This window comes from Osmerus mordax, chromosome 13 (genome assembly GCF_038355195.1).
Source record: "Osmerus mordax isolate fOsmMor3 chromosome 13, fOsmMor3.pri, whole genome shotgun sequence".
Taxonomy (NCBI): Eukaryota; Metazoa; Chordata; class Actinopteri; order Osmeriformes; family Osmeridae; genus Osmerus; species Osmerus mordax.
The window spans coordinates 9,904,338-9,917,077 of record NC_090062.1 but is presented as its reverse complement, the minus strand read 5'-3'; the positions used below and the strand labels follow the sequence as shown (position 1 = coordinate 9,917,077).

General features: G+C 47.4%; 2 protein-coding genes across 2 annotated transcripts; one reads left to right on the top strand and one right to left on the bottom strand.

Moving 5' to 3' along the window:
• Positions 1–483: 483 nt before the first annotated feature.
• On the top strand, positions 484–4,527 carry eif3jb (eukaryotic translation initiation factor 3, subunit Jb). The gene is made up of 8 exons (XM_067248747.1): positions 484–631; positions 769–857; positions 1,949–2,000; positions 2,115–2,206; positions 2,396–2,495; positions 2,746–2,913; positions 3,002–3,075; positions 3,239–4,527. The coding sequence occupies exons 1-8, from the start codon at positions 613–615 to the stop codon at positions 3,371–3,373; spliced, it is 729 nt and encodes a 242-aa protein (XP_067104848.1). The 5' UTR covers positions 484–612; the 3' UTR covers positions 3,374–4,527.
• A 95-nt stretch (positions 4,528–4,622) lies between these two features.
• Positions 4,623–11,818, bottom strand: cilp (cartilage intermediate layer protein, nucleotide pyrophosphohydrolase). Its single transcript, XM_067248746.1, has 9 exons — positions 11,708–11,818; positions 10,457–10,646; positions 9,299–9,364; positions 8,923–9,192; positions 8,566–8,745; positions 8,042–8,362; positions 7,841–7,949; positions 7,595–7,743; positions 4,623–7,506 (listed from the first exon to the last, which is right to left on the bottom strand). Exons 2-9 carry the CDS (start codon positions 10,572–10,574, stop codon positions 5,144–5,146), a joined length of 3,576 nt encoding a protein of 1,191 aa, XP_067104847.1. The 5' UTR covers positions 10,575–10,646; positions 11,708–11,818; the 3' UTR covers positions 4,623–5,143.
• Positions 11,819–12,740: the final 922 nt, after the last annotated feature.

Below are 12,740 nucleotides of genomic sequence, written 5' to 3'. Positions count from 1 at the left end.
GAGCAAAGACAGTTTAAAGAATAATTTAAAAAATATATAGTGTCAGATGTAAAAATCCTATTCACACTCACTCTTTACACAAATATATAAAAAGTTATTTATTGAAATGTTGCATTTTGCTTACTATCAAAGATTGGGTTTATTTTACCTTATATAAATAGAATAGATCATTGCATTTTGTTCTGCGCTAACCTTTGTTGATATTGCTGTGAGTTTTGTATTGTTGTGAAAATAATCGATATTCAAATAAACTAATAGCCTATAACAAATGTTGGTCTCTCTGGACACCTTTGTTCAACTTAACATACAAAAACGGTGTAAACAAGTCCCAAAAAATACTGCTTCTGGCCACATTCAACAAAAAACCTTTACAGCCGTACTTGAATAGATGTTTTGTAAAGATTTTAGAGGACGGACCGGAGTAAGCAAGATGGCCGCTGAACCACAAAAGGCGTTGATAAGCCCATTACCGGTACATTGCGTTCAGATCTAGAAGTCTTACAGCGTAGGTGACAGGAGTTGTTTCTGGACTAGCCCTAAGAGCTCGTGGGTGAATGCCTGGTCGCTCCATCTGCTGACTGCTGTCAAAACCCGCACACACACATAGCAAAGATGGCGGACGCCGACTGGGGTGAGATTCTAAGTTAGAAATGATCACATTATCTAACTAGAAAGCTAGATATAAAGTTAAAACTACTACATATTTATAAGATGGATATTGAAATGAACTTAAGTTAATTTGTAATCGTCTCCGTATATTTCATATAGATAATGACAACTTCGAACATCTTGAACCGATCCCAAAGGCGGTTGTACTGGACAAATGGGAGGGCGAAGACGAAGAGGATGATGTAAAGGTAAGCTAAGCTAAGCTATGTTACTTGCGCGCAAGATAGTCCAGCGAAGGTTTTAACAGTTGGCCATATCCAAACTCTCAACGTTTAGTCAATTGCTTCGTTTTGTTTGATGCAGTGTTTTAAGTAGTTAAGCCTATATTTGCGTTCTTTGAACTGTTGTCAGCTAACAGGCTCCTAAAACGTGATGCTCTAGCTAGCTACGTACTGGCTGTAACGTGAAAACTATGCATGGCAGATGCTCATCCAGTTAGCCTAGCCAGTGTTAGTTAGCCTAGCCACAACTCAAGGCCGCATGTGAAAATGTGTCAGCGTGTGTTGGCTGTTGGATTCTTCATCCAAGTTTATTCTCCCACTTTAAAGACGCTTTTGCTGGTGACACTACATCGCTAGAAAGCTAACAACGTTGACACATTTTTTAAAAGGGGTTAATTGCGTACACATCAGCAGTTATTACTTTCTAGCTAGCTAGGCTAGCTAACGTTTAAATCTGTCAAGAAGATGTGAACATGATAAAGATGATCGCTATTAGATGACTCAGTTGGGCAACAATGCTAGAAGCTTCCAACTCTGAAACATACCAGGACTAATGTGCTTTTTCTAGCACTCCCTGCTAAAGACATTCTCCCTTTCTCTTACTCGCCTGATTGTTAAAGAAAATCTGAGAATTTTGTGGAAAGGTTTAGTCAGGCCTGTTCTGTAGCATATGGTGTGAACGGCCAGGACACATAATGCTTTATTCATGCGCAAACAGCAAACCTCATTGTAGTTTGTGCCTGTAGTGAGGCTTACTGTATCTGAGCCATATTGTCAACTGTCATATTCTGATCCTAATCTGATTTTGGATGCCAGTGTCATGTGTAAATGTGGTTTGTTCTGTGATGTTGCTCTCCTTTAACCTGTAGAGCCAATAAACTAAAATAATGCTCAAATCTTTAAAGATGCATCATGAAACCATTCCCCATCTGTGCTCATGAGATGCTGAGTGTCTCAGTCTCTAACCGATCTTTTGTTCAAACATGGTGTGATGGTCTCCCCTGCATATATGGGTTCTGGAAATTCATAACATCTCAAGTTTCTGATTCTCTCTTCAGGACAATTGGGATGATGAGGAGGAGGAGAAGAAGGCGGAGGTAAAAAAAGCAGGTGCGGTAATACTCACATCAATACTCAAGAAGACATAAGTAGGCAGAAGTACCGGAATGCTGGCTGCTGTCTTGTGATGTCACTTTACTCTCATCATGCATCTTTCCGTTTCAGAGACAAAAGTGTCAGAAAAGAAGAAATTAAGTGAAAAAATCAAAGAAAAAGAAAACCGATTAAGGAAAAAACAGGAAGAGAAGCGTTCAGCGGTGAGTTTAAGCGCCTGCCTGCTCACGGGCGTTCAACTCTACATTTAATTAATTTAGCGGCATTTGTATCCAAAATTACATACAAATAGTGCATATAGTAATTACAGCATCAGAATAGCTGAGAATGTCAGCCTGCTCTACCACTTATCTTGAGCTGAGCCTTGGGAGAATTGTAATTGTTGTCACCAGGAAGCAGAGGAGCTGAGTCCTGAGGAGCAGCAAGCGGAGAAGCTGAGGGTGATGCAGCTACAGGAGGCAGCAGATCTGGAGCTCGCTAAGGAGGCTTTCGGTATGCCCTGGAAGATCACCTGAAGCCTATCTCTCTTTGACTCTCTCACGCTCTCTCTCACACTAAGCCTGTCACACACACACTCTTCATAGTCTGGCAGGTGAAAGTGTCTGATGCTAAACCCAACTCAAATCCCTATGCTGGTGATCTTAACCCTACAGACTAGAAGCATGGAAAGGTCTATTACACAAGTCATTCATTTCTCTCTTCCTCTCGTTGATCCCAACCTTCCCTCTCTCCTCTGCTACAGGTGTTAGCAGTAGTAACAACTTGTCAGGTCTAGATGCTATGTGCCCATCCTCTAAAGACGACTTCACAGAGTTTGAGAAGCTGCTGAAAGAGAAGATCTCTCAGTTTGAGAAGTCGGTTCATTATTCTAATTTCCTGGATTCCTTGTTTCGGGAACTTTGTATTTCATGTGAGTTTCACCTTTGACTTTTAAACACATTGGCATTTCTTCAATCACATCCATTCCCTAAGTAAATGTTTTATTTATCTATTCACAGTGGAAGTCGAAGACTTGAAGAAAATCAGCGGTTCTCTGACAGCTCTACTGAGTGAAAAACAGAAACAAGAAAAAGTGAGTATCTGGCACTTTTCTGTTTGGTAATTGTAGTTCTTCCTATGACCAGAGGAGGGACAAGTAAACCCAGCTCTGGTCCAGCCAGCAACTCAAGGCATCCTGTGTGTAAAATGGACTGTCTTATGTTTGGTTGATTCATGCTCTTCTTTTGTTGTTTTAGCAAAACAAGCAAGGCAAGAAGAAGAAAAAAGGTGTGCTGCCTGCCGGAGGGATGAAGTCCAAGATGAAGGACGACCTTGCAGACTACGGCGATTTTGAAGGCGGCTACACCCAAGACTATGAGGACTTCATGTGACAACGGCCTCCCCACCTCCACCACACCCTCCTCCTCCTCCCCCCAGACATGCAGCTGCTCCCCCAACATAGTGCCACTTTGGAACTATGTGTCATTCTTCATTTTGCTTCTACCACCTGAGGGACTACAGGGAGCATCTGGTATCACAACCTCTTATGTTTCACACATAGACATGGACCTGCCTTTTCTTTCCTTCATTCTGCCTCAAAACACGAATCCTCAAGTCACAAAACCTCTCGACCCCATTGTTCACAATCAGTTTAATGACCCAGCTTCAGTCAGAAAATACAATGCCTGCTGTCTGTGTTCTGTGTAGGTATCATTTTTGATTTAGGAAAATGATTGCTCGTCTCAAAATACAGCAGATTACAAAGTATTGCTAATTGCAGCTTCATAGAAACGATTGAGGTTCTATGCAAATTGTATTCAACCAGAATGTCTGTAAATATTAGGTCTCTCACTTTGCCTGTGATTGGGTTCTTTACAGGAAAAGTATATAGTATCTATAAACCTTTTGGTTGCCAAATACAAGAATAAAAGTACATTTCATCTTTATATTCAGAATAAATAAAGAAGTTTAATTAGTTTTTGCTTTGGACCGATACTGACACTACAGGTTGAGTGGGAGCTCCAGGGCTTCACTGGAAAAAGGGACAGACGAGAGAGTAGCAGAGCGACCACCTCACAGACGCTCTCTGGAGACGTCTGGAATATAGGGACAGACGAGAGAGTAGCAGAGCGACCACCTCACAGACGCTCTCTGGAGACGTCTGGAATATCCTTGAAGTTGAAGCAAAGGAAACTTCTTTCTGTTTTTTTGTGTGTGCATTCAACAATGTAATTAACAGAATTTGTGTAATTACTCCTGATGCAGATAGAGAAGTGTGATCTGGCGAGTCGTCCTTGGCTTGCAGCACAAAGTCCCCTTATAACTGCTTTTGCAGGCTTGTATCCAATGAAATGTGTAGAAGGTGGCCTGTAGTGTCTGTCCTCAAAGGGGACAGTCTTGAGGGAGGCTCGTTAACCTTCTCCCTATTTGCTAATTATCGACCAGTTCCAACTTGATCAGAAAAGGGGTAGGGTATTAAGACTCCAGCATCTGCTGTGTTTTATATGCATCATAATTTAATAAAATCACTGGTCAGAAATCATAAGTTTTGCCTGTCTTTGCCGTCTTGAACCACAGAAAAATAAGTTTATGCAATGAGACGTTTAAAGAACTCGGGAATAATCACATAACATATCCATGTTTGTTTCAATTTTTATTGGGGGTTTGACTTTTACATCAATGGTTATAACCTAGTAATAAATATCCCTTTATTTACAATTTCAAGTAGTAAATATTCATCACAGTACAGATGAAGAAAAGGTATAAATATTTACTGTTAAACTCCAGTTAAACCTCCCGTCAAATGTTCCCTGGGACAGATACCTGTTGTAGATAAGTTTTCCAGTTATGAATTTATATTGGTGTTTTTACAAAATGTATAAGTGAGAGTTCTATATCAAAAGCTATATCAAAACAGTACAAACAGTTTGAAAATATAACATAAGAATCAGCCAGCATTATAGAATTTATCCACTATACCTGAATGACTTGGGCCTGTTACTACTCAAAAATGCACCCTTTCCTATTCCAAGATCACCACGCAGTGAATTACAGTGATTTCTCAGAGGAAGGACGATTGAGCACAGGGCCCATGTGGTGTATAGTGAGTTGGAGTGTGGAGCTGAACAACTGGCCTGAGGACATTCTAGAAGTGTGACATTCTAGCCTGAGGTCTGGGGGCGTCTACCAGACACTGCTGGGTCCCGGGTACTGCGTCTACGGCTGTTCCGGACCGCATTGGCTCCTCCCCTCTGGCGTCTTCTTTGCCCCTCTCTCACTGCGCTGGGCAGGGATTGGCCAGGGGAGTTCTGCAGGGCCTGGAACACGCTCTGGCGTGTCACCTCCCGGTCTCCACACGTGAAAGTCAGCGCCACACCCTGGTTGCTTTTCATTACGCGGGATGTGCCGTCTGAGGTGCCATCAAAACAGCGCCCCAGGGCGATCTCCTTGGCGGTGCGTGGGTCCTGGTCCGTCACTGTGTAGATGCCATAGTTGTGGCCCAGTGGGTCGAGCGGCGCCAGCATGGTGAACTCGTTGGTGTCGTTGTTGACGGCTAGCGGCAGGTGGTTGACGAGGTACTCCTGCAGCATGGAGTTGACGTTGTCCCTCTTGCAGCTCCCCTGAGGGATCACCTTCACCAGGGTGCGGTCCACTCGGTCCTGGTCATACAGCATCCCACTGCACTTGAACTCCAGGCACACGGCCGACACCGTGGACTGGTCCATGTCCCGGATGCTGCGTGTGTCCCTGAGGCCGTACAGCTGGCCTACTGTCTTGGGATGTGTCCCTCCCATGTTGCGTGAGCGCACATTAATCTCATGAGGCGCGTTTATCTTGACCTTGATGTAGCAGGCGCGGTACTCCATGGGCTTGGGCCACCAGCTCAGGTAGTCCTCGGTCCAGCTCATTGGGTCATCCTCATTGAATGGTACAGTGTTATAGTCGTAGCGATCACCTTCCACCCGGGAGAAACGGAAGTGTGCCGCACTGAATGAAGCCTCCTCGCAATCCTTCAGGTTCTCAAAGGAGTAGACGGGGCCGTTGGCCTCTTCTGCCACGTTGGGGCCAGGCTTGGCCACATTGACGCTGAAGGCCGTCTTCTTTACTCTTGGGTCATCGTGGTCCGTCCTCCTGTAATTGAGCTTGCCTAAGTATGGCTGAGGAACACCCACAGTGTTGGGATTGAGTTTGGGAGACGAGGCGACAGCCTCCAGTTCCTCTCCTCCTAGGTTAGCCATGATGAAGGCAGAGTAGGCATCCGCTTTCTGTTCGTCACAGAAGGCAGGCAGACAGGCGCCATTGGGCCCGGTTACTACACTGTCGAAGCGACCCCAGGCACGTGGGTTGGTGGAGTAGCCAGCTGACGGTTCCATGTTGATGAGGGTCATGACCACACCCTCCACCTGCTCGCTGGGCATGAAGCGCTCGCTGCGGAAGGATCTAACCTTCACGTAGCACCTGCGGTTCTCCGGGACATCCAGGTTGAACAGGCGCCTCTCCCGGATCTCCATGTTCCCGATCAGGAAGGTCCTCTCCTCTCTCTTCCCGCGTTTTTTCTTCTCCATCTTCAGGCTGGCCTCCTCCTCCCAGAGTCCTGTCTCTGGGTTCAAGGACCAGAGCTTCATGGTGCTGAGGTGCTCCAGCATTTTGACCTGCTCTGAGTCCAGGGACACCTTCACCTCGCCTGCGTTCAGTGCCTCTCCGGACTCCTCATCTGTGAAGTCCACAGAGAACATTCCATAGGTCCGCAGGGGGAGTGTGTCGCCTTCAGACCCCACAAAGTTGAGGTCACTCTGAGCTGCGGTTGCGGTCGACACGTCCCTGGGATCCAAGAATGTGACAGATGCCTGGACGTTACCAACAAACACCTCCCCGTTCTGCTTGTAGAAGGAGTTTGGCGGGATCTGGATGGAGGCCATGGGGTCCTGACCTTCCACCTCCCCCAGGTCCAGGGTGTTGGTCTCGGTGGAGCTGATGGTGACCGGAGCCTTCTTCCTCAGCAGCCTGATCTCATGGTAAACAGCGCCTCCTCTGGTGTTGAACGGTAGCACCTTGGTGGTGTTGACGAATTTCTGCATGTGGTCCACAAAGGTGACCACCAGCCTCTCTGTCTCCGGCGGGACCTGGATGGAGAAGGTTCCTTTGTAGCCCGTACGGCTCACCCTGACTCCATTCATGTAGATGTGTCCGAACCTCATTGGCTCTCCGGTGTCTGCAGCTACAGCTCGCCCCCGGACGAAAGCTCTGGTCTCCACACACCTCTGGCAGCCGCAGGTGGTCACCACCATGATGGGCAGCTGGTAGCCCTGGCACGTCAGCTGACGCTCTTCCATCTTGGACACGCCACAGCAATAGGCCACACTGTCCTTGCACCGGATGCCGTTATCCAGCTGTCCATTGCAGGAGGCTGTGGGGCACTTCCCCACGTCATAGTAGAGAGAGGCGCTGGCATTCTGATAGCAGTCGTGAGGCAGCCGGATCAAGTGGGATTCAGGCTGGGGGTGACATGATGGCTCGTTTTGACCTGAGGGTGACAGGAAATTAATTGGATTAGAACGTGAGAGAAATTCTAAAGTTTCATTCAGGTACATTTTGTATTGTCTTGTAAAGACCTAGGATAGTGAGCGTGGCTGCTTTGGACTTGATGGCTCCAGCTGGTCCGCTGGCTCTGCAGTAGTATTGACCAGCCTGGTCCAGACTCAGCTCTCTCAGAACCAGTGTGCTGTCTGTGTTCTTCTCCAGCAGGTTGCCATTGTGGAACCTGGCAATGTAGAGATAAACACACTCCATTGGTTACCAGTGGGATATTTGCCCTGATCCTGTGTGAACTCTCCATTCAGTGAGGTGTGTTCTATTACCATTCGTACTGCTCTGGCTCTGGTGAGCCGGCCACCTTGCAGCAGAAGGCAGCAGTCTGACCCACTCTCCTGGACTTGCTCTCCGGGTTGTTCAGCACATGGAGCTTCTCTGAAGGAAGAACACAGCAGTGTTTGGAGTTAGAGGTTTAGGACCACAGGCCGATAACTCCCCCTTCTTTTCCCCCTCCCTCGCCGCAATACCTGCTCTCTGCAGCTGTATGCTGAGGACGGAGGTGTGTTCAGAGCTGAGGGGCACGGTGACCGTGTGGGGGGAGTGGTCCTTCAGCGAAACGGTCAGCGTGGTGTTGCCATCAGGGCAGAGGCCCGGGACCCTAAAGTGTCCGTTGTGGTCCGTAAGGGTGAGGAGTTTGGAGGCAGAAGAAAGGCCGGAGAGGAGGACAGCCGCGCTAGGAGCAGGGAGACCGCCCGCGCCGCGGACAGAGCCCAGGACCAGGTGATCCTGACACATGCACGAGTCACACTCTGCATTCACTCTGCCCATTATGCACTGAAGAGAGCAGCCTGGAGGAGAGAAGGTGATCAGGAGATGTTCAGGAGATGAATGTGATAAGAATGATGATCAATAATCCTTGTGATGTCAGTGACTCTGATAATGACCAAGATTATATCGATGAGAATGGGGATGAATGTGATGGTGACAATTGTGCAAACATGAGATTATATTTGTATTGATGATGATGATGAAGAATGTGAGCACCACCTACTTGTGCCGGGGCAGTCTGGTCCCTTGCAGGGTCTTCCCTCCACAGTGGGCCCACTGCAGGGATGATTCTGGGCCTGGCAGATCCTGGACCGGACCTGGACCCCAACTTGGCCACACTGGGCTGGACACACACTCCAACCCGACCAAGGACCCCATACCACCGGGGCTGATTCACCGCTGCCTGATGACAAATTATATGAAACACAAGGTACAAATGCAGCACGTCTCACATTATACTGTTTCTAAGAGTATAAAACTATTAACATACATTTTATTCATCATCAACATTTAGTTCAAATGTACAAGTGGAGGGATGTTCCTGTGTGTGTGTGTCACTGCCTGACTTCCCTTGACTGACCTTTAGGACACAGAAAACGAACGGCGTAGTTGGAGCAGTTTCTGCCGGGCGCCTGCTCTGCGTTGGAGCACCAGAAGCCCAGGGCGGGGTCAGCGTGGACCCGCTCCCCCGTGCTGCGGGCCGGGACCCAGTCTGTGGTGCGGGCCTCCAGAGCCCGCGGGGACACACACACTCGAGCCCGGTAGTAGAACCGGATGGCGTCCAGTTGCTCATAGTCACCACGGCCACCTGGGTGGTCCACGTTGAACCAGGTGGTCCACTCATAATCATCTGGACAGAGACAGGAAGTTAGATTAGGGATTCAGACTGATGAATGGTGGAAGGAAAGAATGAAGACAGGTTGTCAGAAAGGGGAACGGGGGGTAGAAGTGTGTACCGTCAGTATGATAGATTTCAGGGTTGTTCTCTGTGGAGACTCTGGAGCTGTCTCTTCTCCAGGTCCCTGTGTAAAACACACACACACTTCATCAGTAATCTTGATTTATAAATCAATGTACTCATTTCAGAATGATGCAGGAAACGGTGTTTGACATGGCCGCCCTGCTCTGATCTCTGGAAATGACATCAACCCAGGGGAGGTGCCAGCAGCCTGTTGCTAGTGTTTAGGGGAAATTGTGTGTTTGTGGAAATAACATTGAGGAGCCAGCAGTGAAATGAAATGCTGTAAGAAGTCAAACATGTATTTATTAGACCAATTATCTTCCTTCAGAATTTCGTCAGTCAGCTGGAAACAATCAGGAGCTTTGTTCTGTAGTCCATAGAGACATGTAGTCACACATTCATTTTTCATTCTAATCACTATTTTAACTGTGCGTGTGTGTTTGTGTGTTCCTGCAGCATGTGTGTTTGTGTGTTTGTATGTGTCTGTAAGCTCGCAACACTAGAGACTCTGAAAACTGAGTTGGTTATCTTTCTGCGTTAAACAGACATTGGCTTCACTTCACTCTCTACTACTGTGGGATCACACTAGCCCCAGGCATGCCATTGGTTCACCCAGGTCACCAGCACATCCAATAAGCAGGGTTTTAGGCTTGGCCCTATACATGCCTCACACAGGTGAAGAAGTCAGGGAGTCATGTGACTGCTGTTCACCAATAAGGAGGAAGGAAGAATGTCTCTTCAAGAACTCATTATTGAGTGGAGATAAGGATATTTGTACTAGTGTTTATGTTGCTGGTCAATCACAGGATGGACAGTGGCTATTTTCTGTTCTATTTTCTGGTGGAGTCTCATGACCAAGAAGCATCTGACCTAGTCCACTGATTGTCTTTCACGGATTCATCACATACTACTCTGTCTCAACTAGTTAATGAAGTTCCCATCCGACAATTGAATTTCCACACACAGACTATAAATCTCCTCTGACAAGTTAAAGAGAACAGAATGAGTAGTGTTTCCTGGACTAACATCATGGGGGAATTATAGCAGACCAACCTCTCTCCCTGTGTATGTATGAATGTTTCTGTGTGTGTGTGTGTGTGTGTGTACACGCAAACGTGTGTGTGTTTGAAGCATGGAGCTGCTGCAAACCAACCTTGCCCTGTAGTAGTCTTCATTGTGAATCCCAGGATCAGGAACAGAACGCACGCTGACTGGCCCATTCTAGCTGCTGACCTTTGCTGCCAACCCTTAACCCCCGACCCCTGACCCATGGTGATGACCCCGACGCGCCAAGAGTTCCAAACCTGGTCCCGCTCCAGAAAAGCCCTGATGTGGACAGGAACCTGGACACGCACACGGGGTCATTAATCACTCTGCCAGAAGCAGAAACATGGCTTCAGTCAGCCCAGCTCCGGGCGTTTTCCTCCAGTAAGATGCCGAAGCTTCTCTCTGCTACTCTGGTAGGATAAGCATCAATTGAAACGAAAAGCCATTAAACAGGCTAAACTAACTGGTGTTTTGTGTGTATCCAAATGACGTGACTTGTTCAGTATCTGATGGGTCCCCATTCTCAGAGAGTTAATTGGTGATTTAGGAAAATCTTTTAAACGTGTAACGTGGAGAGGCTAACTTCTGCCCGGAGCAGCTGGGGTCATTCCACAGCATCTTGCAGCCATCAGGGAACTATTACTGTAACTAAGATGCTTCACAGGGAACATTAATGGAGGCAGAACACTGGTTCAGACTGTTGGATAGGACAGTAAAATTCAGTTCAAATACACAGATTTGGAATTAAATATAACATTATTTAAACATTTATCTACCAAACGTTTGTCCATTAAAACAGTAGAACTATATGTAACTTCCATCCCCCTCTCTGCCTGACGGAATGCAGAGCGTGAGGAGAGTGGAGAACCAGAGGGAACCAGAGGGAACCATACAGGATGAAAGACCAGAACCATCTCAGGTTTCACATCTGGATTGATCATCAGCTGTGTTTGTCATGGGAACACTAAAACCATCCAGCATCCCCTGACCAAACACTGGGCTCACTATCCAAACACACACAGATTCATACAGACATACAGACTGACACACATGCACACAAACTTGACATACTTAAAGTTAAATACATTTTATACAATTTCATATGTCTATTGGGTACTTTTCCATAGTATTAATGAATACAATCTGACTTAAATTATTCTGTAAATGTGTTTTTACAGACCATTCTCTCAAAACAGTACATAGTTAGAAATGATGGATCAAAAGCTTAAGGACTAAAGGACATTTCAAAGAAAGATTAACTGTAAGATAGTTATTGATAACTATAAAATAACATTGAACCATATCACTGTCATGCCTAAAAACTAGTCTGATAAAACAACAGCAGCAAGCGCCTCACCTCAGTGTTAGTAGTGTTGAGTTTCTGCTCTCTGGGAGCGCCTGTGTTGAAGTGTAGAGAGTCTGGAGAGGACCTCTCTATTGCTGTCTTCTACTGCTTAGCTTGCACACCTTGTTCTCAATTTCGCCTTCTCTCCTACTCTTTAGCTCTGGCTGTTCTCCTCTTCAATCTCTTATACACCCCCAGCACCCAACGCCAACCCTCCGTCTCTCCCTCCCCCTCTCTCCCCCTCTCCCCTTCTCCCTCCCCCCCCCCTCTCCCCCCCCCCCCCTCTCTCCCAGACCTGTGTACCCAGAAGCAGTGCTGCGTGGGACTGGAGCCCACGTACCCAGCCAGACACACAGTCTACAAAGTGTGTGGTGTGGGGGGTGATGTTGCATCTCCATGTCCCCTCTCTCTAGCTGGGGAGTACGTAAGGTCACATCAAACACACCCTCTCTCTACTTCAAGTCCTGGGTCGGTTTCTTAACAACCACAGTTGCCATGTAAGTCTTTGTCTACACAGAGTTACGCAACATCAACACACAGCCACATCCGTCTGAAGCTGCCTTCATCAACAGTTTAGATTAGAGACCCTGAGTCAAGACGCTAATGAGCATCACCTCAGGAAGATGGTAAACACTCTGACTCACACTCACTGACTAGCACACACACACACACACATACACACACAGGGGCCGTTACACACACAGACGGCCTCACACACATCATCCAAAACCTTAATGACACCCTTCCATGCTGGCCCTGTGGTGTGTTGATAAACTGTGAGACAGTGATTAGCTCTAATGGATGACAGTAGGAACATAGTGGAGTTTGGAGACGACTGCAGTGACAGGACAACCTGCAGGCTCGGGGGGGGGGGGGGGGGGCTCAGGGGGGGGGGCTCAGGGGGGGCCTCAGGGGGGTCTCAGGGGGGGCCAGGGAGGGGGATCAGGGGGGGCCAGGGAGGGGGATCAGGGGGGGGGGGGATCAGGGGGGGCCAGGGAGGGGGCCAAACTGTGCTGGAGGAACAAAACGAGAAAGAGTTTAGTTC

Excerpts from the sequence above, each read along its gene's own strand:
- cilp (XM_067248746.1), bottom strand. The coding sequence starts at position 10,574 with ATGGGTCAGGGGTCGGGGGTTAAGGGTTGGCAGCAAAGGTCAGCAGCT. Across the intron at positions 8,746-8,922 it reads TCGTTTTCTGTGTCCTAAAG|GCAGCGGTGAATCAGCCCCG; the intron begins GTCAGTCAAGGG and ends ATTTGTCATCAG. Across the intron at positions 7,950-8,041 it reads CATACAGCTGCAGAGAGCAG|AGAAGCTCCATGTGCTGAAC; the intron begins GTATTGCGGCGA and ends TTCTTCCTTCAG.
- eif3jb (XM_067248747.1), top strand. Across the intron at positions 2,001-2,114 it reads GGCGGAGGTAAAAAAAGCAG|AGACAAAAGTGTCAGAAAAG; the intron begins GTGCGGTAATAC and ends TTTCCGTTTCAG. Across the intron at positions 2,496-2,745 it reads GCTCGCTAAGGAGGCTTTCG|GTGTTAGCAGTAGTAACAAC; the intron begins GTATGCCCTGGA and ends CCTCTGCTACAG.